We start from the raw sequence: 21,288 nt of genomic DNA on the forward strand, positions 1-21,288 counted from the left end.
TATCCTATCCTATTGGGACCCCCCATCTCATTTGGGTACTGGTGCCCCCATTGCCCATCCCATCCCATTGGGACCCCCATCTCATTTGGGTACCCCCCCTCCAAGACCCCCGTGCCTTGATGACGTTACACCCATGCAGCGTGACGTCACACCCCGGCCGCCTCCTCCCCGGCAGGTGGCGCTGCTCTCCTCCCCTCTCTGTGGTCCCCACATCGGCGTTGCCCTTTGAAGCGCCGCTCTCGCGAGAACCCCTCCCTCTCGCGAGAGTTGCTGCGGCGGGGCACGATGGCGGCAGCGCCGGCGGCTGCGGCCGCCGAGGCCTCGGAGCCGGGCCCGGAGCCGGCGGCCACGGAGCCCCCGGCGGAGCCGAGCAGCGCCGGCCCTGACAGCGGGTACGGGACCGGGTACGGGACCGGGGAGCGGTGGAGGCTCCGGAGCCCCCCGTGTGCCCCCCCCTAACCCCGCTTTGTGCCCCTGCAGAGGGGAAGCGGCCCTGGGCGATGGCAGCGCGGCTGTGGAGACCGAGTCCGCCAACGGGAAGGAGCCTCCGGTAGGTGCGGGCCGGGGGGGGTGCGTGTGCCGTATCCAGGGCGTTATCCAAAGGGATGTGGTCTGGGAGCGATCCGGGGCTGGTAGGGAGCATGGGGAGGGGGAAAGGAGCAGGGGGGTGGAGAGAGCAGGAAGGTGGGAGAGGAAACGTTTGTGTGTCAGTGAATGAGGGGTTGGGGCTCAGCAGCATCCCCATTGGGATCCTACTGGGTCTCTTTGGGATCCTATTGGGCCTCACCAGCATCCTGACTGGGATCCTGTTGGAACTCATCAGCATCCTCATTGGGATCCTATTGGAACTCATCAGCATCCTCATTGGGATCCTATTGGGTCTCTTTGGGATCCTATTGGGTCTCATTGGCATCCACATTGGGATCCTACTGGGACTCACCAGCATCCTGACTGGGATCCTATTGGAACTCATCAGCATCCTCATTGGGATCCTATTGGGCTCTACATCAGCATCAGTTTTCCATCATCTGAGTCAGGGAGAAAGATGTAGCAAAAAACCAAAACCCAAACATATTCCAAAGGGATTTTCCATCCTGACAGCCCCACTTCCAGTTTTCAGCTGGAAATAACCCCCCCCCCATCCAAGCGCCTCTAATTGCCCCTCCACAGCAATACAGCATCCAAGGAAACCAGGTTCTTCCCAACAGGGCTGATCCTGGCACTCAACCAGAGCCTGTTTGCTGCTCTCTGCTTGCAGGAGGCTGCAGGGGACAGCTCGGAAGTGCTGGATGCTCAGGCAGGCTCCGTGGATGAGGACAGCGGGCGGCAGCTGGGGGAGATCGAGCTGCAATGTGGCATCTGCACCAAGTGGTTCACAGCAGACACCTTTGGCATTGACACCACGTGCGTGAGCTGCCTTGGCTCCGGCGCCCAAGGACCCTGCTCCAAGGACACGGGGGGTTGGAGGCAGCAGCTTCCCCATGGAAGGGAAGGGAGGGTTTGTGCCCTTGGGCTTTAGGAACGCCTGTGGAGCGCAGGGCTGGGGGGGTCTGCGGATGATGCTCTGAAAGCTGTGACCAAAAACCCCCCAATTTCCCTATAAATGAGCAGTAAATTCAGTTTCCTTCCCTTAACCCATACAAGACTCAATAAAAGCATCACTTTTTGGAGCGTGTTTGGCCCCTAAAACATTCTCTGGGCTTCCAGCTGCAGTTTAAGGGCTCAGATGATGCTCCTTGTGCAGATCTTGTTCTGCTGCCTGAATGTCAGGGCTTCTCTAAAGCAAGAAGGTGGCACTGAGCTTGAGTGGCCCCCCAGAGCTTTGTGGCTTTTCCTGATGCCTGTGGGTGACCTGGTTTGATGGAAGCATCCTTAAACCTGTGAGAGAAGAATTCACTTGGGCTAACTGGGTTTGTAGAGTAAAGAATAAGGAATATCTTACCAATATTGCTTACTAAAAGCCTGCTCTTTTCCAGCTCCTGCTTGCCTTTCATGACCAACTACAGCTTCCATTGCAATGTTTGCCATCACAGTGGGAACACCTATTTCTTAAGAAAACAAGCAAGTAAGTGGGCATTCAGTGCAAGATAAGCCTGGAGGCTTTGGTGGAGCTGGATGCTCTGTTGAAGCTGTCCAGAAATGACCAGGAACTCATGGTCAATGGGTAGGGGTTTGCTTTTCCCAACCCAATTCTAGCTCCCATGTGCTTTTTGGTGTAGATCTCAAGGAAATGTGCCTTAGTGCTCTGGCCAACTTGACGTGGCAGTCAAGGACCCAGGATGAGCACCCAAAAACCCTGTTCTCCAAAGACAAGGTGAGGCTGTTCCGAAAAGCAGCCCAGATGTGACCTGAGCTGTGATTTTAGTGATGTTCAGACCCTGGGAGGCATTGACAGCCACTGTTAAGAGTGCCTTTGGTTGGCTGTTTTCCAGGATATTATCCCATTTATTGATAAGTATTGGGAATGTATGACAACACGCCAGAGACCTGGGAAAATGACTTGGCCAAATAATATTGTCAAAACCATGGTAAGTGAATCTGTGCAGGGCTGTGTGTGACTTGTGCCTGTGGGTGCTGAGGACTTGTGGCTAAAGGGTGAAGATTCCAATGCTTCATCCACTGTTCACACACATGCTGCTAAATACTGTGATTTGAACACCTGTTAATGAACTTGGTGTGGTTCTTCTCTGTGTAACTGAAACTCCTTTTATAGTGTAAAGAAAGAGATGTATTCTTGGTGAAGGAGCATCCAGACCCAGGGAGTAAAGACCCAGAAGAAGATTACCCCAAGTTTGGCCTTCTAGACCAAGTAGGTGGTTGGTGATGGAAGCAAAGTGTGCAGTGGGGAGGTGAGAGGAAAATGGGGGTACTCTTTTTGCTGGCCATCTAATGGGTAAAACCTACCCAGGTCACATTGAGAGCCTGTGTTGGGGTACCCCAGCACCTACAAGTGGGTTTTGAGTGGTAACATTGAGTCCATACATGGGATTTCTTTTGTCTCTTTCAGGATCTTGCCAATATTGGTCCTGCATATGATAACCAGAAACAGAACAACGCTGTATCCACAAGTGGAAGCTTAAATGGCAAGTTCTTTAGCCAGGCTTTTGAATCCCTGGGCCTGTAGCTGGGGGTCACTTGAGATGCTGCACTTAAACCTGTGCTGTGAGCTGAGGTTATGCTTATTGCACTCAAAGCATTCAGGCAGTCTCCCTGTGCCTCTCCACAGAGATAGGTTAATGTCACCTCCTTGTGAAGGCTCAGCTTCTTCCTTCCTGGTGGCAGCTCAGTCAGGAGGCTTGGAGAAACCCAAGCCTGTCAGTTTTATTCCATAAGGATATTAATTTACCTACCTGTGTTACTCACATTCCCTCACTCTGGGATTGGAAAGTAGCTGGGGAAGGTACATGTTATTCATTTTAAGCACTGCTTCCATCTTACTTGGGGTCATCTTACTACAGGGATGTTAACTGCTGCTGAGATTTCCTTGTGCACAAGGCTACAGTTTTCTGTATTCACCCTGCATTCATCTGTATTCATTTGTTGCCTCACAGGAGGTGTTCAGGGCTTTTTAGAGCAGGGTTATAGATCTCTAAGGCTGCCTTGTCTTGGGTTGGTTTGGTCTGATGCCTGCAAGCTTGACAAACGTGTGGTGCTGCTTCTGTTCTTGCAGGTGGAGCCTCTTTGGGAGGTGAATATTTTGCCTTTCAGCTTCTAAACCTTAAGTATTATTGTTTGCAAAGCTGGTTTTGCTCCCTTCTTTTAGAAGCTAAAGTCAATCATAAAGCCCAAGTGTGCCCTGATGTGACTGCAGTAATCCTGTAGTACAACCCTGGTCATCTTTTAGCAGTTAGAAGCTTTGAATGCTCATATTCTGCCCCACTTGACTGGTTGAAAGCTTTATTTTCACTTCCCTGTTTTCCCTTTGCATGATCTGACCTGATACTGTGGTTTTAGGGTTCGGGTTAGCCACCTAATGCCACCACACGTGATGTGCATCCAGGAGCTGGGGTGATACTGTGAGAGGCAAAGACATGATGGCAAAGTGGAGAGCCTCCATATCTGCAGTCAAACCAGCCAGTGCAGCTGAGATCATGTCATGGTCGTGCAGAATATGGCATTCCCTCAATGATTTGAATCCCTTCCAGCACAAGGGGAATGCTGATAAGCTAAGAGCTGACTGTATTTTCACTCCAGCACAGTGTGTGGTTTGTAGAGGTGTTTGTCTGCAGTACAGGGTGAATTCTCTTTTGTAGCATGGTGAGAAAATGCATTTACAATATAGCCTATTAATACGTTAAACTGACAGTGGTTTGGTGAAATGAGAGCCTGTATCAGTGTGAGTTACAGCAGTCAATCATTACTCATCAATCCAACTGGGTAGAAGAGAAGCCACATCTATCACAGCCCTGACGTGGGTCATACTGAAGAGAAACACCTGCTGCTTTTCCTTTTCCCTCAACTGAAGTGTCTTCTGGTTTATAGATGGGAAGTTTGATGCTAAGTGCTTACTGGTGTCAGAGTGTTCCTCCAGCACAGTGTGTCAGGGGGATGACTGTTTCCAGTCAGACTGTGTGTGCTGCAGGTTGGGTTTCTGCTGCTGTCACAGCAATGAATGTGAACTGTGCCTGGAATCTCCATGAAAGCCAATACTAATGCTTGGGAAGTGGATCCCAGACACAAAAGGTTCTTGATCCTCACCTTAAAAGCTTGAGCTCTTGATAAATCTCACTCATTTCCCACTCTGCATTGGGCCATTTCAGGAGCTGACTGGAAGCTCTATGGAAGTGCTGGATTGGGCTCACAGTGGGAGAAGGCTTTTGAGCTCCTGAGCTGCTTGTGGTAGTGGAGATTCCATGCTCCTGGGCTCTGTCCCATCCCATCTCCCTTGACTGTGCTCTGCTTTCTTGTGCCAAGGGGGAATGGCTGCTGGAGGCAGTGGGAAGGGACGGGGAGCGAAGCGCAAGCAGCAGGATGGAGGGACCACGGGAACAGCCAAGAAAACCAGGAGGTAAGAGGGAAGATGATGCTGGGGCACAGCACTGAGTGTCCCCTCACTGCTGCTCAGAGGCACAGCTTGGCTTTTGGTGCCTTAAGGTGCTGCTTTGGGTCCAGAGAGGGGTGACAAAGACGATGATGGAGAATGAGCCCTATGAGGAAGGGGCTGAGGGAACTGGAGGGGGATTCAGTGTGGGGAAGAGAAGGCTTAGGGGGACCTTATTGCTCTCTACAAGTGCCTGACAGGAGGATGTAGTGAGGTGGGGTCGGTCTCTTCTCCCAAGGAACAAGAGGAAATGGCCTCAAGCTGCACCAGGGAAGGTTTAGATGGAGCTGAGGAGAAGTTCATTCCCTGAAAGGGTGCTCAGGACTGGAACAGGCCCCTCATTGCCAGGGGTTAGTGCTGGGCAGATGTTTGGGTTTGTACTGGGATTGAACTGGGGTGACCCTGAGATGCCAACCTGAGCCTTTGTGTCCTGCAGTGATCCACTGTTTTCCGCCCAGCGCTTGCCACCCCACGGATACCCCTTGGAACACCCCTTCAATAAGGATGGGTATCGATACATCCTGGCGGAGCCTGACCCCCATGCTCCCGACCCGGAAAAGCTGGAGCTGGACTGTTGGGCAGGGAAACCCATCCCTGGGGACCTCTACAGAGCCTGTCTCTATGAACGGGTGCTCCTAGCACTGCACGACCGAGGTACAAGGCTTGTAGGGGGTATGAGTGGGTCTTGTTGGTGGGGGGGCATCTTCTGTAACCTCACTTGGATGCTTAGGGATGCTTGAGGCATCATTGCTTGGAGGTGCAAACCTGAAACCCACTTCTGCTCCTCATTTGCCTTCATCTGCACATTGGAGCTCACTCATCAGCTCTTCTCTCCCACAGCTCCTCAGTTGAAGATCTCGGATGACAGACTGACTGTTATCGGTGAGAAGGGCTATTCCATGGTACGAGCCTCACATGGAGTGAGGAAAGGAGCCTGGTACTTTGAGATATCCATGGATGAGATGCCTCCGGACACTGCTGCCCGACTGGGCTGGTCACAGCCGTTAGGTAAAGAGTTTTATCCAACTGTTTCTGTGTGTCTTTCCCCAATAACTTAGGCCTAAGGCATCAGCTTGGCTGTTTATTCACTGCTCTTCCGAAGGGGAATCTCTTCCTGGGTGATCTCAATAGTGCAAAGCTGCAGTGCAGGTGGATCCTTTACACTTTGCATGCTGGAATCAATGTGTTTGTGCTCATGGGAGCTGTGTTTGTTAACTGGGTGTAATTACTGCCCCCAGAACTTGAACTGGGATCCACAGCGGTGCTCCTGCTGCAGGGTGTGATGTTCCTATTGGTTTCCACAGGGAACCTCCAGGCACCTCTGGGATATGACAAGTTCAGTTACTCCTGGCGCAGCAAAAAGGGAACGAAGTTTCACCAGTCCATAGGGAAGCACTATTCATCCGGCTACGGACAGGGGGATATCCTGGGATTTTACATCAGCCTGCCAGAAGATACTGAGACTGCCAAATCCCTGCCTGACACGTACAAAGATAAGGTGAGGTGTGGAATTCACCATGGGATCAAACCCTAACCCATGGTTCCTGGGGTTTCATGTGGGCTGCTGAATGAGCTTGCTCAAGTCTGGTTGGATCTTCTCTTGCCCTCCTGGCTCTCAGGTACTTAGGATGTGTGAATGGCTCTCCTGTGACCCCACAGGGCTCCTGTAGGTCTTTAATGTGTCACTAAAGGTACCAGTTGTTCTGCTTCCCTTCTGAAGAGGCTGTTTTCTGCTCTTTCAGGCCCTCATCAAGTTCAAAAGCTACTTGTACTTTGAAGAGAAGGACTTTGTGGACAAAGCAGAGAAGAGCCTGAAACAAGCACCTGGAAGCCAGGTCAGTGCTGGTAGGGGAGGATGGTCCAGGAAGAGCAGAGAACTTGCTAAGAGGGGCTGAGTGTGTGTCTTAATAGCTCACATATGATGAGCCCAAAGGGAGGCTGAGCACTGGGTCTTCATCAGAACCAAGGATGCTTTTATTAAAGCAACAATAAAGGGGAATGTAACAAACCAGCTGCACCCTTTGCTTGTGATGCTGGCACTGAAGTGATTGGCTACAGGTAAAGGGGAGGGTGTAGGTGAAGCTGCCTCTTGAGGCTCGCTTTGTAGCTCCTCAAGTTGGCATGGATGGAAGAAGATCACCCTCTTCATCCTCCTTTTCAGATCATCTTCTTCAAGAACGGTGTCAGCCAAGGAATTGCCTTTAAAGACATCTTTGAAGGAGTTTATTTCCCTGCTATCTCTTTGTACAAAAGCTGCACAGTAAGTAGTGGATCACTGCAAGGTGATTCCCAGCATGGTTTTAGGGATGCAGGGAGAGCACATAAAGAGGAAATCCAGGACTTGAGCAGCTCTGGAATAATGTTGCTGATGGAACTTTATCCAAGGGCTGCTTGTTCCATGGTCTTGCAGGAGCAGGAGGGGATGGAGACTGAAGCCTACAGTGTTTTGCCCATTGTTCTAATGCCAAATGTGTCTTCCTCAGGTTTCTATAAACTTTGGGCCCTATTTCAAGTACCCACCCAGAGACATCACTTACAGGCCAGTAAGTACTGACTGAAGCTTTTTACCCTCACCCTTTGTCACCACCTCACCCCATTTAAACACAAGGTAGGTGCAAGCATTGTGGTGGTGGGAGGTGATTTATAGCAAGCCTGTATCTGTCCTCTCCAGTCTTTGGCCTTAGCTAGGAGAGCCAAAAGGGTTCTATTTTGAAATGAGTAAGGCCACATAGGAGATGCAGAGTTATTTGTTAGGCTGTTCAGGTAAGGTTTAGCTTTGTTCCTCTTAACAGGTCACAAAGCCCCTGTTCATGCCTGTGTTAGATGATTCCCCACCACAACCACGGGTGTTTTAGGAGGGGAACATCCCTGGAATGCTGCTCTGTGACAGGATCAGCCCCTCTGTATCCTGAGCCTGTCTTTCCTTCCCATTGCAGATGAGTGACATGGGCTGGGGTGCTGTGGTGGAGCACACGCTGGCGGATGTGCTCTATCATGTGGAGACAGAAGTGGATGGGAGACGGAGCCCACCCTGGGAGCCATAACCCAAGCAGGCAGCACTGTCCTAACACCAACCCCACCATGGAGCTCCAGCAAGTGGGTTTGATTCATGCATCACTCAGAGCAAAGGAGCTGAAGCCAACACAGCTCTGGGGAATGGGGGGGGGGATGCATTGTGTATATTAGGTACCTACAAGGGATTCCTGCTCTGCCCCTGGGCTGGAGGCTCAGTGATAGCATCCTGGTTGTGGGCATCTCTTGGAGGCTGCAGTGGCTTCACAGTGTAGCTAAAGAAGCAAGCATCACATTGAGGTAACATCTCCTGTGCTGGGTCCAGGTTGGAGCAGTCCAGCTGCCAGGCACAAGGATGGTGGTGGGACAAAACCACTGCATGTAGGGCTGAAATCTGGGCTGCTCCAAGTGTATATATTGTTCCCCCCCAACAAACTGGAAACTAGTTGAAAAATAAAGATGGTTTTTCTTTTTTCTTCTTCTTTCTTGTTAAAAATGAGATTTCCACTCAAAGCAGCCACGTTCTGGAGATCTCTCACTGTGAACATCTCCTCCTCCTCCTCACTGCATTGCCAAGTTCCAAGGCCAGTGAGCATCATTCCAGAGCTTTAACTGAATAAATAATGGGACACTTGCTGTGTGTCTGTACAGGGACAATAAATTAGAGCTGCTTCACTCAGGGAGGAGGGAACAGAACTGGGTTTGGGGGAAGGAGGAGAGGAAAAGGGGAGGGTTTAAAGCAAGTCCCTGTGCTCATCCTTTTACCTTCCCACTCTGGTGGCTGCAATCTCCCTAACAACTCACTCACCAAGGCCTTTAATAGTAAACACCCATCATTGGAGCTTCATTTATTAATAGTCATTCATTAGGGAGGTTGCAGGGGCCAGTGGAGCAAATGCAGGGCTCAGTTTATGCTCAGCCCCTACTAACTCATCAGTTCAATGAGGACGGCTTCATTCAGGTGCTCATTAGCACTGGGTACTATTAAAGGCCTGGGTTGATGAGCACAAGCTCTGGTTACGTTGCCTGCCCACTACAAGCTCCCCTCCTTCCCCTGGGGGCCCAATCCTGCTCAGCACCCAGGGGTCCCCATCCCTGCCAGCCGCTGCCGGAGGTGGTTGGCGAAGTCCACCTGGGTCTGGGCCAGGACCTGGTTGATGATGCTCTTGGGCAGCCAACCCTGGAGAGAGAGGAGCAGAGACAGAGCCTGTGAGTGGCACCAGCCCCAAACCCCAACCCCTGCTTGGCCTTGGGAGCCTGAGCTCACCTTGAGGTCGATGCTGAGCAGCCAGGTGAGCTTGGTGTGCGAGGGCCGGCCGGGCAGCGGGCGCAGCAGCATGCATGTGGGGCCGTTCTCTGCTCTGCAATGGGGCAGGGTGCACGTTAGGGACCAGCTCTTGGCCCCACAACACTGGGGGAATGGTGCTGGGTGCAGGGGATAGGGGAGGTGGAGCCCAAAGAGCTGCTGGGGTTCTGTGTCCCCCTGAGTTCTGCCCTTGGGGACCACTCTCAGCCTCAGTGCTGTGCCCAATGCATCCCCCTCCCTCCCAGTATCATTGCAGTGCTGAGAGCATCCCTGTGGAGATGTGGGTGCTGGGATGGTGCCTGACTCTTTGCAGTGGTGTCAGCAACAGGATGAGGAGCAATGGCCATAAACCAAACCTCAGTGTGGTTTATGGCTCTAGAGATGTTCCAGCCCTGCCTGTGGAGCCTCTAGGCTGGGCTGCATCATTACCTGAGGTCCTAATGATGCCGTGAACTGGGATTTCCTCAACAGCCCCCACCTAAGACAAACCCAACTGCTCCAAGCAGCCCCATGGAGGTGACCCTAAACTGGGGTTACCTTACAAAGCCCTCCTGCTCGGGCACAGCTCTGTGCTGTGTGGCCATTCCAGCCAGGACACAAGTGGAGCCGCGTCTCCTGGAGCACCGGACGCTCACAAAGTCCCTTGGTCCCACGATGTTCCCGGGGGGAGCAGCTGCCTTCTCATGGGTGATGAGTGTGTCCTTGCCAATCCTCTGCAGGATCTGGAAGGGCAGGAATCAATGTGTTAACCCGGCAGTGCTCAAAGCAATGCAAAGGGAAGGGGATGGATGCTCTTGCTGCTTCCCTTGTTCCAATGGGAATGAGCTGTTTGGAGCAGCAATGTGATGCTCTCTGCAGTTTCCCCTCTAACCCAACACCCTTGGCTACCCTGCACTGAAGCCCAAGTGCATTTAATGCAGAGGAAGCAGCACTCGAGCTGATACAGGCTCCCTTCTGCTGCAGTGCTGTGATCCCAAGCTCCATGCCCACAGTAGGATGAATCCTGCCCTCCCCATTCCCAAAGGCTGGAGAAACCCTTTGCAAAGGGACAAGCACTGGGAGCAGCACATTGTGGCAGGGAACCATTCCCACCTTGACCTCCTTGACGCTGGGGTTCCAGTCTCCCATCTGCTCCATGTTATCCACCAGCTCACTGTACACTGCATCCAGGGGCTGATCCAGCACCACTTCCAGCCGGAAAACCTTCCCCACGTCCGGGAGCACCTTGCTCAGCACTTTGTCTCCGTTCCCCTGGAGAATGGGATGTGGGATTCCCATCACCCCCATGGACAGGGGGATGGGGTCAGCCTGCAGTGGGGTATGGTACCTACCACCTCCGTCTCCATCTTCCAGCCGTCCTGGTTCCCAAGGATGCTCAGGGATTTCTGGAGCGCTTCCTCCCCTTGTTTGATGTAAGACATTTCCATCTCGCTGTAGGGCTTCTCCTCCAGCCTTGAGCCTGCACCAGGTCAGACACCAGCAGTGTAAGAACACACACACTAAGGTATGCTCCTGGATCAGCTCCATCTCCATCAGATCCATTGCTCCAGACACTGGGAAGGGAGCTCAGCCCCTGCTTTGCCTGCACTTCACAGGCACGGGCTGCCCATGGGAAGGTTTTCCACAACCACTCCATACAGCTCTGATGGTGACAGTCACCATATGGGTGGAAAGGGGGTGGAAAGGGGATGGAAAAGGGGGTGGAAAAGAGGTGGAAAGGGGGTGGAAAGGGAATAGAAAGGGGGACGGAAAGGGGATGGAAAAGGGGATGGAAAGGGGAATGGAAAGGGGAATGGAAAGGGGGACGGAAAGGGGATGGAAAGGGGGTGAACAGGGTTAGACCCCCGTGCAGGTCACTCACTGAGCAAGGAGCTCCTCCTGCGCACGTGGCTGATCCAGGGCCCAGGGCCGGGGCTGCGGCACAGGATCCTGCCCAGCTCCTGCCCGATGGTGACGGCCGTTTGCCTCCGGAGACCTGGGGGCAGAGAGCGTCAGCCCCAGCACCCCCCATTCAAACACCCTGACCCCTCATCCCCACCAGCACAGGGACAGGGCAAACCCAGGCTCTGCTCCATGGGGGGCAGATTCCAGCCTGGAAACCCCACAGGGTGATCCCATGGGTACCCAGGGTAGGGATGGATTAAGGGACCACTAAATCCTCACATCCCATTGCATCCCATTGCATCCCATTGCATCCCATTGCATCCCATCGTATCACATCGCATCCCATCACACCCCATTGCATCCCATCACCAGCATCCCCCCGGGTGCCCATCCCAGCTAAACAGAGGTGATGGAGACACAACCCAACCCCATTATGGACCCGGGGGGGGGACCATCCCCGTGGCCTCCAGCCCTGCACCCTCACCCCTCATGTTCCTTAGGTGCTGGTAGGAGATGGCAGCACAGAGCTTGAACGTCGCTGGCAGCATCTTCTCCGTGCGGATGCTTTGGGTATCCCTATTCCTGCCTCTCTCCGGGATGGGATCTGCTCTGTTCCAGCCCCGCTGGTGCTCGGCCTTAAGTACAGCAGCTGAAGGATGCTGGCTCGTCAGCAGGGAGATAAGAGCCATCGCTTACGGCAGGAGCCAAGGGGCCAAGGCCGGAGCTGGCTCCTTGCGCAGCTGCACGGGGCTGGATGTGTGCTTGGGAATGGATGAGCTGTGGATAACACTGGGGAACAAGTGATCTGGACAAGGGATAAGGATGGATCACTATGGATAATAAGGGAATGGATCCAGCCTCTCACCAGGCACCAACCAGAGCCAGGTTCAGCACACCAGAACACACCAGGACTCCCTCCATAGGGACCAGACCCCACTCCTGTGGCACCACCTTAGACCCCCAACCTATAGGTCCAAATGGAGCAGCACAGGACATCCAGCACCATTGGGATGGTGGTACCCGGGATGCAGGAACACAGGGATGCTTCATGCACATCTCATAGACACACATGTGCTGGAGGACCCCACACAGCCCCACACCAACACATCCCCTCTGTCAGCCCTATAGAGCTGAACGTGGGGCACACTATGGGGCTGGGAGCAGCCCTGAACCCCCCCCCACTGAGGCCGGTTTATCTGCCCCAGGGCTGGGAGCTGTGGGGCAATGCGGAGCAGTGATAAGAGTCAAGGATGAAAATGCCATTCCCGGGATGAGTTATGGCCCCGCTCCCATCACCAGCTGCTTCCCTTGACGTCAACCCTGGCTCCTTCCTATGGGATCTGACCTTCCTCCTGCTGTTGCACAACGGGGAGGTCACCAGCAGCAACGCGGCCCCATTGCCTCCCTCTGCTCCCAGGAGGAAGGGTTTGGGTCCCACCTGATATGTGGGAATGGTCCCATTGGTCCCATTGCTCCCATGGATGGCTCCGTTCCAGCTGCTGTTCTCCATCAGGACCTTGTGTTCCCATTGATGGAGGTGATGGGAGCAAGGGGAAGCCACCTGAGCTGCACCATCCCCATCCCAAGTGTTTATAGGGACATCCCCTATAATCCCAGTGCTGCAACCCCACACACGGGTGATTCCAGTATCCCCAGTGGGTCTATGGAGAGCAGGGGGGACCCCCCAGCATGGTCTGTGGCACCCAGCCCTGCCTGGAGGAGGGTGCCCAAAGCCACCCAGAACCCCCATAGCAAGCACTGGTTTAACTGGGACCCTCACCAGCTCCTCGGACACCCCTCAGGGGTGCATCCAATGGAAGGGACAACGGCTCAGCACCCATTGGGGTGCAGGGAGCAACAGCATCCTGGGTACCACAGGCATCAGGGATGGGATTCAGGCCCCAAGCACCCACCTCAGGCTCTGGGAAGGTGCCTGTCCAGGATGCTCTGGCCAATGGAGCCCATGGTGCATCCAGCATCACCCCTCTGCATCGGGCAGGATGAGGCCCCAGTGACCTGCCTGGGCCCACTGCTGGTGACAAGGGGAGCTGCATCCTGTGTACCAGCCAAGGGACACAGCACAGCCCCACTGCAGGATGGGTGCAGAGCCCTCCAACCCACATCTGTGGGGCAGGAGTGGGGGGAAAACACTGTGGGGGCAAAAGAGCCCCACAAAACATCCCCCATGTCCCCTCCCAAAGCCACCACATGGCTCCATCTGCAGCTTTCAGCCTCAAAACCCCCATCAGACCCCCCCATGTCCCAGCACTGATGATGCTCACACAGGCACAGAATGGGAACCAAAGGTGCTGGGGGCAGAGATGCAGAAATGCAGCTAACCCAGGTCCCTGCAGCATCCAATAGGTTCTGCATTGGGTTCCTCAGAGGGAAGAGCAATTCCAACACAGTTCCCTATGTGCAGCTCTGGGAATGTTCTCATTGGATTTAGGGATAAGGAACCAAACCCCTTTCCTGTCCCATTTGCCCCAGTTAACAGCATCCGCAGCTGGGTACCACCGAGTATGAAGGCAAGGACCCTGCATCCACCATCCATGGGCATCCTTGACCTCGCAGTGGGCATGCTCAGGGGCACATTCCCTACACAATTCCCTATCCAACAGTAGGCACAGCACCCAATGATCCTCTTGGATTTTAACCTGTTTGTTGGGATGATGGTACCCAGATGATGCAGCCTTCATCCCCATCATCCTCCTAACACAGCCCCAATGGATGGGAGCCCCATCCCACCCTCATCCAGGTACAGCCCCAAATCAGCCACATCCTCCCAGGGGATCTGGGATCCCCACCAGCTCCAACCCCCTTTTATTCCATTGTTGTTAAAGCACAAAGGGAATTCCCTTGATTTTCCTATTCTCCCACCAAACTCCCCATATCCCACCTGGACAAAGCCTATGGGGAGGCTCCTTACCCCCCCCAACCAGAAGAAGGGAGCTGTGGGGCAGAGGGGACCCCAACCCTGCTTATGGGGGTTTCCCCCTGTGCACTCAGTGTGAGCTGGGCTCATCCTGCCCAAACCGAGGTGCTTGGGAAGAGGAAAACCCCATTCAGCACCCAGGTTTGCTCTTCCCTGCCCAAATCCAACCCCATCCCAGCTGGTTCCAAATGGGATGGGGACAAGCACAGCACAAAGGACCCTCCTACCTGCAGCACTGAGGGAGGAGATGCTGCAGCAGCTCTTCATTAGCACTCAGCTAATGTGGTTACCTGCATCCCATTCCCTGTTCCAGAGGGTCCTGCACTGGGATGCAGATGGAGGGGACCAGAGGCAGAGCTGTTGCTGTGGAGATTGAGGATTTATTTACAGGCCAAGGGAAAACTCCCCTGGAATCATGGGAACGAAACCAAAACCAACCCAAAAGCACCAAGGGGGTTTCCTCCTGAACACACTCCCTTGTGCTCCCCAGAGCATGGGGCAGGCGCCTGCCTCCCTTCATCCTCCTCATCCTCCTTCATCCATGCAAGGAGAGGAGCCAAAAGCATCATTTCCTCCTCTGTGCCATGGAAACCCAATGTGGGATCATTGGGAACGCCGCGGTCCATAGGGATGCTCTCAGTACTCATCCAGGGTGTCTGCCCGCGGCACACAGAGCCCCCTCTCCTTCAGTGCCTGCACCTTCAGCCTCTCCGACTCCTGCTTCGCCTGTTGCTCCACACGCTGCTCCTCCAGGATCTCCTCAATGGACACCTGCTGCAGGAGGGTATCGCTCTCCTTCTCCAGGTCCTGCACATAGACAGCCCCACTGAGCCCATGGGATGCTCCAGGCACTCCGGAGAGCGGTGCCATAGACAGCACATCCCATTGCTCTTCCCGATGGGAATGGGGTAGGATGGTCCACCCTGGCCATAGGTTTGCATGTGCAGGGCACACGGTGAAGCTTGTGCCTATCTAAAGGGGAAGGCGATGGGGGGGACACAACCAGGGACCCCCAACAGTGCCCAAGGGGGAGCAAACAGCAGCAAATGGATGGGGGCTCAGCCTGAACCGGCCCCAGGATGGGGCTCAACCATCAGCCCTCACAATGGGACCACTGATGGACACCACACTCATGTCACCACCAACACCCCAAGCCCCTCACTTACTATCTCCCCCAGCAGAACAACGTTCTCTCCTCTCACAACAAAGATGCCTCGAGGGATGTCCCCATACTTCTTGCCCACATGGATGCGCTCCACGGTCTGGTGCAGCACCAGGTTTGCTGCAGAGAGACAAGAACCCAGGTTGTGCTGTGGTTTGTACCCATAGAAGAGCATCTTCCCATGGGCAGCAGCAGTGGAAGGTCCCAAATCCCATCACTGATGGCACCAACCATGGATGGATGCAGCACCCACAGCCTGTGCAGGCAGGACAGGCCACAGCACCATGGCAATGCTATCGGGTTCCAATGGGTGTCTCCATCCATCTGTGCCCCAAAAGGGATGCTGGAGCATCAGTGCTGGATGTAGCTGGGAGGAGGGGGATTAATGCACAGCACAAACACACTCTAACCCTGCAATCACATCATTCACCACTAAAAGGATTCCTTTTAAAACTCATGTTTTTAACGAAAGAAATGCATATTCCTGCTCAGGACCAGTGTGGTCAATGCAGCTGAGGACCAATGGGGTCAGTACAGCTGAGGACCAATGGGGTCAATACAGCCACTGCATTAAGCAAAGACCCCAAAGCAGGGAAATCCCACTCAATCCAAGCTCCCTCTTTATGGTTTGGGAAGGGAGCTCCTCCAGCGAGCCCGGAGCATCACCCAGCTCATACAAACGGGTACCTATGGGGCTCTCCTCTTCCTCCTCATCCTCCTCATCCTCCTCATCCTCCTCGCCCCATCTCACCCCCCCCCCCCCCCCCCCCAGTTGCTCCCGTACCGAACTGGTCGATGCTGCGCAGGTACCCGATGAGCGTTCGCCCGTCCCGCAGCAGGACCAGGTGCTTCTCTGCGGGATAGAACAGCGGGGATCAGACGGGACGAACGGACCCCGACCCACAGCACGGGGGCCTCATCCCTGGAGCGCATCCCATGGGATGCAGCATCCATAGGGAATAATGGAGCCCCATTGCACTCACTGTCGATGTCCTGGATGAGGCTGGCCGTGCCGGGCATGTAGTTCATGGCCGCCGCCGCCCCGGAACCACCTCGTCACCGGGAGGAGCTCGGGCGGCGCTGCCCCTTTAAGACTCGCCGGCCGTGCGCGCAGGGCGCCCGCTGATTGGTCAGCCGCGGCGGGGACCGGCCGCTGATTGGTCAGCCGCGGCGGGGGGCGGCCGCTGATTGGCGGAGGCGCGGCGGCCATGGAGCGCTGCGATCGTGCGGCCGAACCGGGCCTGCCCTGGACCCCCGGGTCCTATCGCCCGGCGGCGGCGGCGCAGGTAACGGGGACCGGACCGGACAGACCGGACCGGACCGGACCGGACCGGGGGGGGGGGGGGGTCCCGGTGGGGCCGCAGCTCATCCCCCCGTTCCCAACGGGATCCGGATGCGTTGGGAGCATCCCCGGGGTGGGCGATGCTCGGTCCCCGGTACCGGACAGCGCTGGGAGCCGCGGTCCAACGCAGGCATCGCCTGGTGCTTGGAGCCGGGATGAGGGGGGGAGCATCCCCGTTCCCGTTGTTTTCCGCTCCTGACACTTGCTCTTCGGGCCCATTTGGGTCTATTGGGTCTATATTTGGGTCTATATTTGGGTCTATATTTGGGACTATTGGGTCTATATTTGGGTCTATAACGGGTTTTAGGGCTGTGTGAAGGGAAGGGCTTTGCTCGTCCTGCTCCTGCTGTGCAGGCACCGCCGGGTTTGTGCTTATCCCATGGGATGAGCGGGTTTGATCCCGCTGGGAATGATGCGATCTCTGCTCCATCAAACAGCGCATGGGGAAAGACTGCAGCGCCCAAAGCTATGGGGAGGCACCGTGAGCTCCACCCGTGGACACGGGATGCAGGGACAAGGGGAATGGCTTGAACCTGCCCGAGGGGAGATGGAGATGAGCTCCTAAGCTCTTCCCTATGAGGGTGATGGGATACTGGGATGGGTTGAATGGAGACACTGTGGCCGCCCCATCCCTGGCAGTGTTCAAGGCTGGGTTGGATGGGGCTTGGAGCAACCTGCTCCAGTGGAAGGTGTCCCTGCTTTATGGATAAGCTTTAAGGTCCCTTCCAACCCATCCCATCCCATTCCATGATCCCATGTCCCCGTGCTCCTGAGCACCCTCCGGCCCCAGAACTGGTGGATCTCGTCCTCTTGCCTCATTTCCCTTTGCAGACTGAACGGGGAAACGAGTGTTCCTGGGGCAGTTTTCATCCCCAGTGACGTGGTTGCTGTTTGCTGGGGGGGAATGGGAATGGAGGGGTTATTGCTGAGCCACGGAGCCCTGCGGCCACATGAACCTGCTGCAACGTCCCCAGAGCATCAGTCAAACACGTCCATTGACGGTGGCCAACGTCAGAGCATGAAACCCATCTTGGGGACCATATAAAGGCTGCAGGAAGGGTCCTTGGCCTCATAGCCACAGCCCTGACCTCTGCTCTGCTCTTCCTCCTTCCCAGGCCATGGATTCTCCCTATGCCAATGGAGCTTATACCCCCCCCTACCCTCCTGCCTCGCACTACACGGGGCTGGCACAGACACGGGGGTACCACTGCTCTGGGCCCCCCTACCCCTCCGAGCCCAGCGGCAGGTACCGGTGCCCATCACCGGCTCCCCCCTGGAGCTACACGGCACCGGAGGGTCCCAATGAGGGCTCCTCGCTCCGGAGGCAGCAGCAGGGTCCCAGCTACTCCCCACCGCAGGTAAGAGCCCAGGTCCAGTGTCCGAAGGGGGTCACAGGGATGCTGGGGATGGGGTTTGCATCTGGGGCTTGTGGTGATGGGTTCAGAGTGAAACAGGGGGGGTAGGTTGGATATAAGGGAACTTCCAGTATCTCTTTAGGGACTCCAAGGCTGAGGGCAAGGAAAGCAGGAAGCAGCAGCAAGGCTGTTGGTGGGGCTGCCAGGGGGGAGCAGTGAGTCCAGGGATAACTCCTGTTCCCTTCCTCTTGCAGACACCGGGAATGCCCATCCCACAGTATCCCTATGGAGACAGCAGCTCAGGGGTCACTCCCCCACCACAGCCCAGAGGCCCAGAGGATGCTTGGGCTCCTCACCCTGTCTATGGGGTGCAGCCACGGTATCCGTGGGCCTCTGCTTCAGTGCATGGGAACCCCTTTGTGGCCGATTCACACCCATCCTGGACCAGCAGTGGAGCATCTTCCCACCCCACTGCATGGGACTCAAAGGTAGGATGCTGATGCAGTGATGCAGTGCAAAGTGATGCTGGGTCCTGGTTGGGGGAAGACCTCCCCAAACCCCTTTCCCTGAGCACGCTTAGTTTAGGTAGGAACAGAGCAGCAGGGATCCAAGTACTGCAGCAAAACCCCCTCTTTCCATACACAAGACCAAAAGCCAGGGCTGGAGCTATAGAAAGGTACTGGAGGTATCGGGCATCCCAGGGCAGGGAAATGGGTCAGACCTTGTCCAGCACCTCTCTCAAGCAGTGAAGAGCATGGGACTCCCTAAGGACCAGTCTGTACCCTTTGGAATTCCCTTCAAGTGCTTGGTTTGGGCACAGCCATCCCTTCCTGAGGAATGTTTTAAGCCCAAACCAGAAGGGAATGATGCATTTGGTGTGGTCTGGGTTCGATCAGGAGATAAATGCAGCAGGGATTTAGGGATGGGAACAGCCACCTGCAGAGAAGCGTCTTTGGGATACCCAGACAGGACCCTCATTGGCATCTCTCTTTAGTGGTCCAGGACTTGCGTGTGGGTCCTGTATCTCTTTGGGACCTCTTGTCAGGACTTGGGTCCCACTGTGTTACAGCATCACAGCCTGTGACAGTGTAGAAGATGCTGCCTGCATCACTGCCCTCTGTGCACAAAGCAAGTGTCAGATAAGAGAGAAACCCTTGGCTTTTAGGCAAAAGCACTTAAAAGGCTTTTTCTCCTCTTGCCTTAGGATGTTGCTTATGATAAACCCGAGTACGGCACAGACCATCACAGCTTCTACCCCGATGGCCATCACCAGCACTATGGGACAGGGAATGAGCCCACAGCAGCCCCCCTGCACCCCAAGGTGCAGTACAGCGCCCAGCCCCAGCTCTATGACAACGTGCCTCGGAAGCCTTGGGCTGGGAATAGGGAGCTTCGAGCCGGTGAGCACCAACCCGCAGTGCATTCCACAGGCATCCAGCCGGGAATCCAAAGGATCCTCCATGTTATGGGGGAGGCTGAGCAGCTGGAGGAGGAGGTGGATGAGTTTGTAGGGAAAAAGACGGATAAATCCTACCGGCTGCTGGAGGAGATGCTGACCAAGCTGCTGCTGGAGCTGGATTCTGTGGAGACCGGAGGCCAGGGCAGCGTTCGTCAGGCCAGGAAGGAATCCGTCCATAGGATCCAGGCCATACTGGACAAACTGGAAAGAAAGGGATTGTGAAAGCACATCAGCCACAGCCTGCGGGTGTGAGGCTCTGGTGCATCCCTGCTGCGCACTGTTGACAATGGAATAGCAATAAACCCTCACCAAGGCACCGAAAGCCAACCCCAGGAGCTCAGCCCCAGCTGATAACTTGGCAATAGATGAACTAAAAGAGGTTTGAAGCCATAGAGTGAATTGTTGAACCACGATGGCAAGGTCCCCATGGGGAGACCCAGAGGGTTCTGCATCCTCCATCTCCTGTACAGAGGTTCCCAACGCAGGCCCCAATGGTACCAACCACACTGCAGCCGTGACCTGAGGCTCGTCCTTCCCTGGGCAGCATCTTCAGCTTCCTCACCTTCTGTGTCCTTTGGGGTGTCCTTTGGCACTGAAGTGCTGCAGACAAGGAGCAGGTTGGCAGCTCTTGGCTGTGAGCTGATGATGTGCTGTGTCCTGATGAGCCAGTGCATGGTGCCATTGGAAAAGAGAGCTGTGAGCAGAGGAATGGTGTTGGAGAAGGGCATCCCCAAACAATGGGATGCTGGGAAGTGTTTTCCAGGTCGCTTGGGTGCAAAGCCACTTGTGAATGGTAACATCATCCTACCTACCGCAGGTATCCCATTGCAGAGGCCATCGGGGAAGGGACCAGCCCATCCTCCTGTTAACCCTCTGGTTACAGCACACGTGAAGTGAATCATTGCTGTGTGTGACGAGATAATAAACCCTGGCACCTTTTGAATGTTGTTTTGTAATTGGGATGTCTCAAGGTCTCTTCTCTTTAATAGGACCCTATGGGGAGGTTGTGTAACTCACCCCAAGCACCAGCCAGGCTGTCTCCATGGCCACGTTGCCTGCTTTGGGGTCCCCACTGCCTCCCCAGCGCCACAGATGCTCCGTCCCCCTTTGGCTCTGATGGCCACCCCGTGTCCTCAAGGCACCCTGGTAGATCCCACGTCATTCCCAGCCAGGACTGACCTTTGGATGTGTCTGAGCACATGTGGCTGTCAGGCTGCAGGGATGAGGTGAGCCAAGGAGGAGACGAGGATGTGGGAGTGCTTGGATGTGATATGATCCCATCCTCTGAGAATAGGCCTGCAGAGTGGCTATCCTGGCTAGCAGAGCTCATGGAAGACAACGCTCCAGCCCTAGGGAATGCCACTAAAGGCAGCAGCCAGGGATGAATCTGTGCTTTGGGTTTGTTTTGTGTGGTAGCGATGGAGCAGCTGTGCTCTGGGGAGCTCTTTCCCCTCCTGTTCCCGCATGTGTTGTTATATTTGGTTGGTGTAGCTGTTGAAATCGAGGGCTTGGGTTCCCTTTGGATCAGCCAAAAAGCCTGGAATGTGCTGTCGCAAGAGGTGGTGCAAGTCCTGTTTCAACAGGGAAAGCAAAATCCATCAGGGCAGACTTGCTTCCTAAAGGATGTGGCATCAGGAGCAAATCACTGCCTGCAGCCAGCTTCGGGAAGCCTGGAATGCAAGGAATGGCTGCACCTTCCCTTTCTGTGTGTGTTCCAGGAGCAGGAATCCCATCAGGACCAAGCCTGCATTGCTCAGTGCATCCTCTTTGCCCCAGTACTTGTTTCCCTCCC

At 55.0% G+C, this 21,288-nt stretch overlaps 4 protein-coding genes across 4 annotated transcripts; 2 read left to right on the forward strand and 2 right to left on the reverse strand.

The window, feature by feature from the left end:
- Positions 1 to 334: 334 nt before the first annotated feature.
- Positions 335 to 8,529, forward strand: ASH2L (ASH2 like, histone lysine methyltransferase complex subunit). The gene is made up of 16 exons (XM_034070439.1): positions 335 to 392; positions 481 to 550; positions 1,259 to 1,404; positions 1,977 to 2,065; positions 2,220 to 2,314; positions 2,433 to 2,528; positions 2,714 to 2,809; positions 3,008 to 3,083; positions 4,915 to 5,008; positions 5,478 to 5,695; positions 5,882 to 6,049; positions 6,346 to 6,539; positions 6,784 to 6,876; positions 7,203 to 7,301; positions 7,525 to 7,584; positions 7,978 to 8,529. Exons 4-16 carry the CDS (start codon positions 1,993 to 1,995, stop codon positions 8,083 to 8,085), a joined length of 1,470 nt encoding a protein of 489 aa, XP_033926330.1. The 5' UTR covers positions 335 to 392; positions 481 to 550; positions 1,259 to 1,404; positions 1,977 to 1,992; the 3' UTR covers positions 8,086 to 8,529.
- On the reverse strand, positions 8,460 to 12,298 carry STAR (steroidogenic acute regulatory protein). Its single transcript, XM_005145111.3, has 7 exons — positions 11,728 to 12,298; positions 11,221 to 11,334; positions 10,691 to 10,818; positions 10,452 to 10,610; positions 9,897 to 10,081; positions 9,321 to 9,414; positions 8,460 to 9,233 (listed from the first exon to the last, which is right to left on the reverse strand). The coding sequence occupies exons 1-7, from the start codon at positions 11,930 to 11,932 to the stop codon at positions 9,126 to 9,128; spliced, it is 993 nt and encodes a 330-aa protein (XP_005145168.3). The 5' UTR covers positions 11,933 to 12,298; the 3' UTR covers positions 8,460 to 9,125.
- A 2,238-nt stretch (positions 12,299 to 14,536) lies between these two features.
- LSM1 (LSM1 homolog, mRNA degradation associated) lies at positions 14,537 to 16,466 on the reverse strand. Its single transcript, XM_034070515.1, has 4 exons — positions 16,324 to 16,466; positions 16,125 to 16,193; positions 15,345 to 15,460; positions 14,537 to 14,985 (listed from the first exon to the last, which is right to left on the reverse strand). Exons 1-4 carry the CDS (start codon positions 16,367 to 16,369, stop codon positions 14,815 to 14,817), a joined length of 402 nt encoding a protein of 133 aa, XP_033926406.1. The 5' UTR covers positions 16,370 to 16,466; the 3' UTR covers positions 14,537 to 14,814.
- Positions 16,467 to 16,533: 67 nt separating this feature from the next.
- BAG4 (BAG cochaperone 4) lies at positions 16,534 to 20,452 on the forward strand. Its single transcript, XM_034070514.1, has 4 exons — positions 16,534 to 16,626; positions 17,798 to 18,040; positions 18,292 to 18,525; positions 19,242 to 20,452. The coding sequence occupies exons 1-4, from the start codon at positions 16,549 to 16,551 to the stop codon at positions 19,716 to 19,718; spliced, it is 1,032 nt and encodes a 343-aa protein (XP_033926405.1). The 5' UTR covers positions 16,534 to 16,548; the 3' UTR covers positions 19,719 to 20,452.
- Positions 20,453 to 21,288: the final 836 nt, after the last annotated feature.

Source organism: Melopsittacus undulatus, chromosome 18 (assembly GCF_012275295.1).
Source record: "Melopsittacus undulatus isolate bMelUnd1 chromosome 18, bMelUnd1.mat.Z, whole genome shotgun sequence".
Taxonomy (NCBI): Eukaryota; Metazoa; Chordata; class Aves; order Psittaciformes; family Psittaculidae; genus Melopsittacus; species Melopsittacus undulatus.

What these genes read in the sequence shown, in the direction of transcription:
- ASH2L (XM_034070439.1), top strand. Translation starts at nt 1,993, where the DNA reads ATGACCAACTACAGCTTCCATTGCAATGTTTGCCATCACAGTGGGAAC. An exon ending in CCCTGTTCTCCAAAGACAAG is followed by an intron (nt 2,315 to 2,432) that starts GTGAGGCTGTTC and finishes GCTGTTTTCCAG; the next exon opens with GATATTATCCCATTTATTGA. An exon ending in CACAAGTGGAAGCTTAAATG is followed by an intron (nt 3,084 to 4,914) that starts GCAAGTTCTTTA and finishes TCTTGTGCCAAG; the next exon opens with GGGGAATGGCTGCTGGAGGC.
- STAR (XM_005145111.3), bottom strand. Translation starts at nt 11,932, where the DNA reads ATGGCTCTTATCTCCCTGCTGACGAGCCAGCATCCTTCAGCTGCTGTA. An exon ending in GCACCTAAGGAACATGAGGG is followed by an intron (nt 11,335 to 11,727) that starts GTGAGGGTGCAG and finishes CTCTGCCCCCAG; the next exon opens with GTCTCCGGAGGCAAACGGCC. An exon ending in GAGCAGGAGGGCTTTGTAAG is followed by an intron (nt 9,415 to 9,896) that starts GTAACCCCAGTT and finishes GCCCCATTGCAG; the next exon opens with AGCAGAGAACGGCCCCACAT.
- LSM1 (XM_034070515.1), bottom strand. Translation starts at nt 16,369, where the DNA reads ATGAACTACATGCCCGGCACGGCCAGCCTCATCCAGGACATCGACA. An exon ending in GCGCAGCATCGACCAGTTCG is followed by an intron (nt 15,461 to 16,124) that starts GTACGGGAGCAA and finishes GTCTCTCTGCAG; the next exon opens with CAAACCTGGTGCTGCACCAG. An exon ending in TTGTTCTGCTGGGGGAGATA is followed by an intron (nt 14,986 to 15,344) that starts GTAAGTGAGGGG and finishes GTCTATGTGCAG; the next exon opens with GACCTGGAGAAGGAGAGCGA.
- BAG4 (XM_034070514.1), top strand. Translation starts at nt 16,549, where the DNA reads ATGGAGCGCTGCGATCGTGCGGCCGAACCGGGCCTGCCCTGGACCCCC. An exon ending in GCCCGGCGGCGGCGGCGCAG is followed by an intron (nt 16,627 to 17,797) that starts GTAACGGGGACC and finishes CCTCCTTCCCAG; the next exon opens with GCCATGGATTCTCCCTATGC. An exon ending in CCACTGCATGGGACTCAAAG is followed by an intron (nt 18,526 to 19,241) that starts GTAGGATGCTGA and finishes CTCTTGCCTTAG; the next exon opens with GATGTTGCTTATGATAAACC.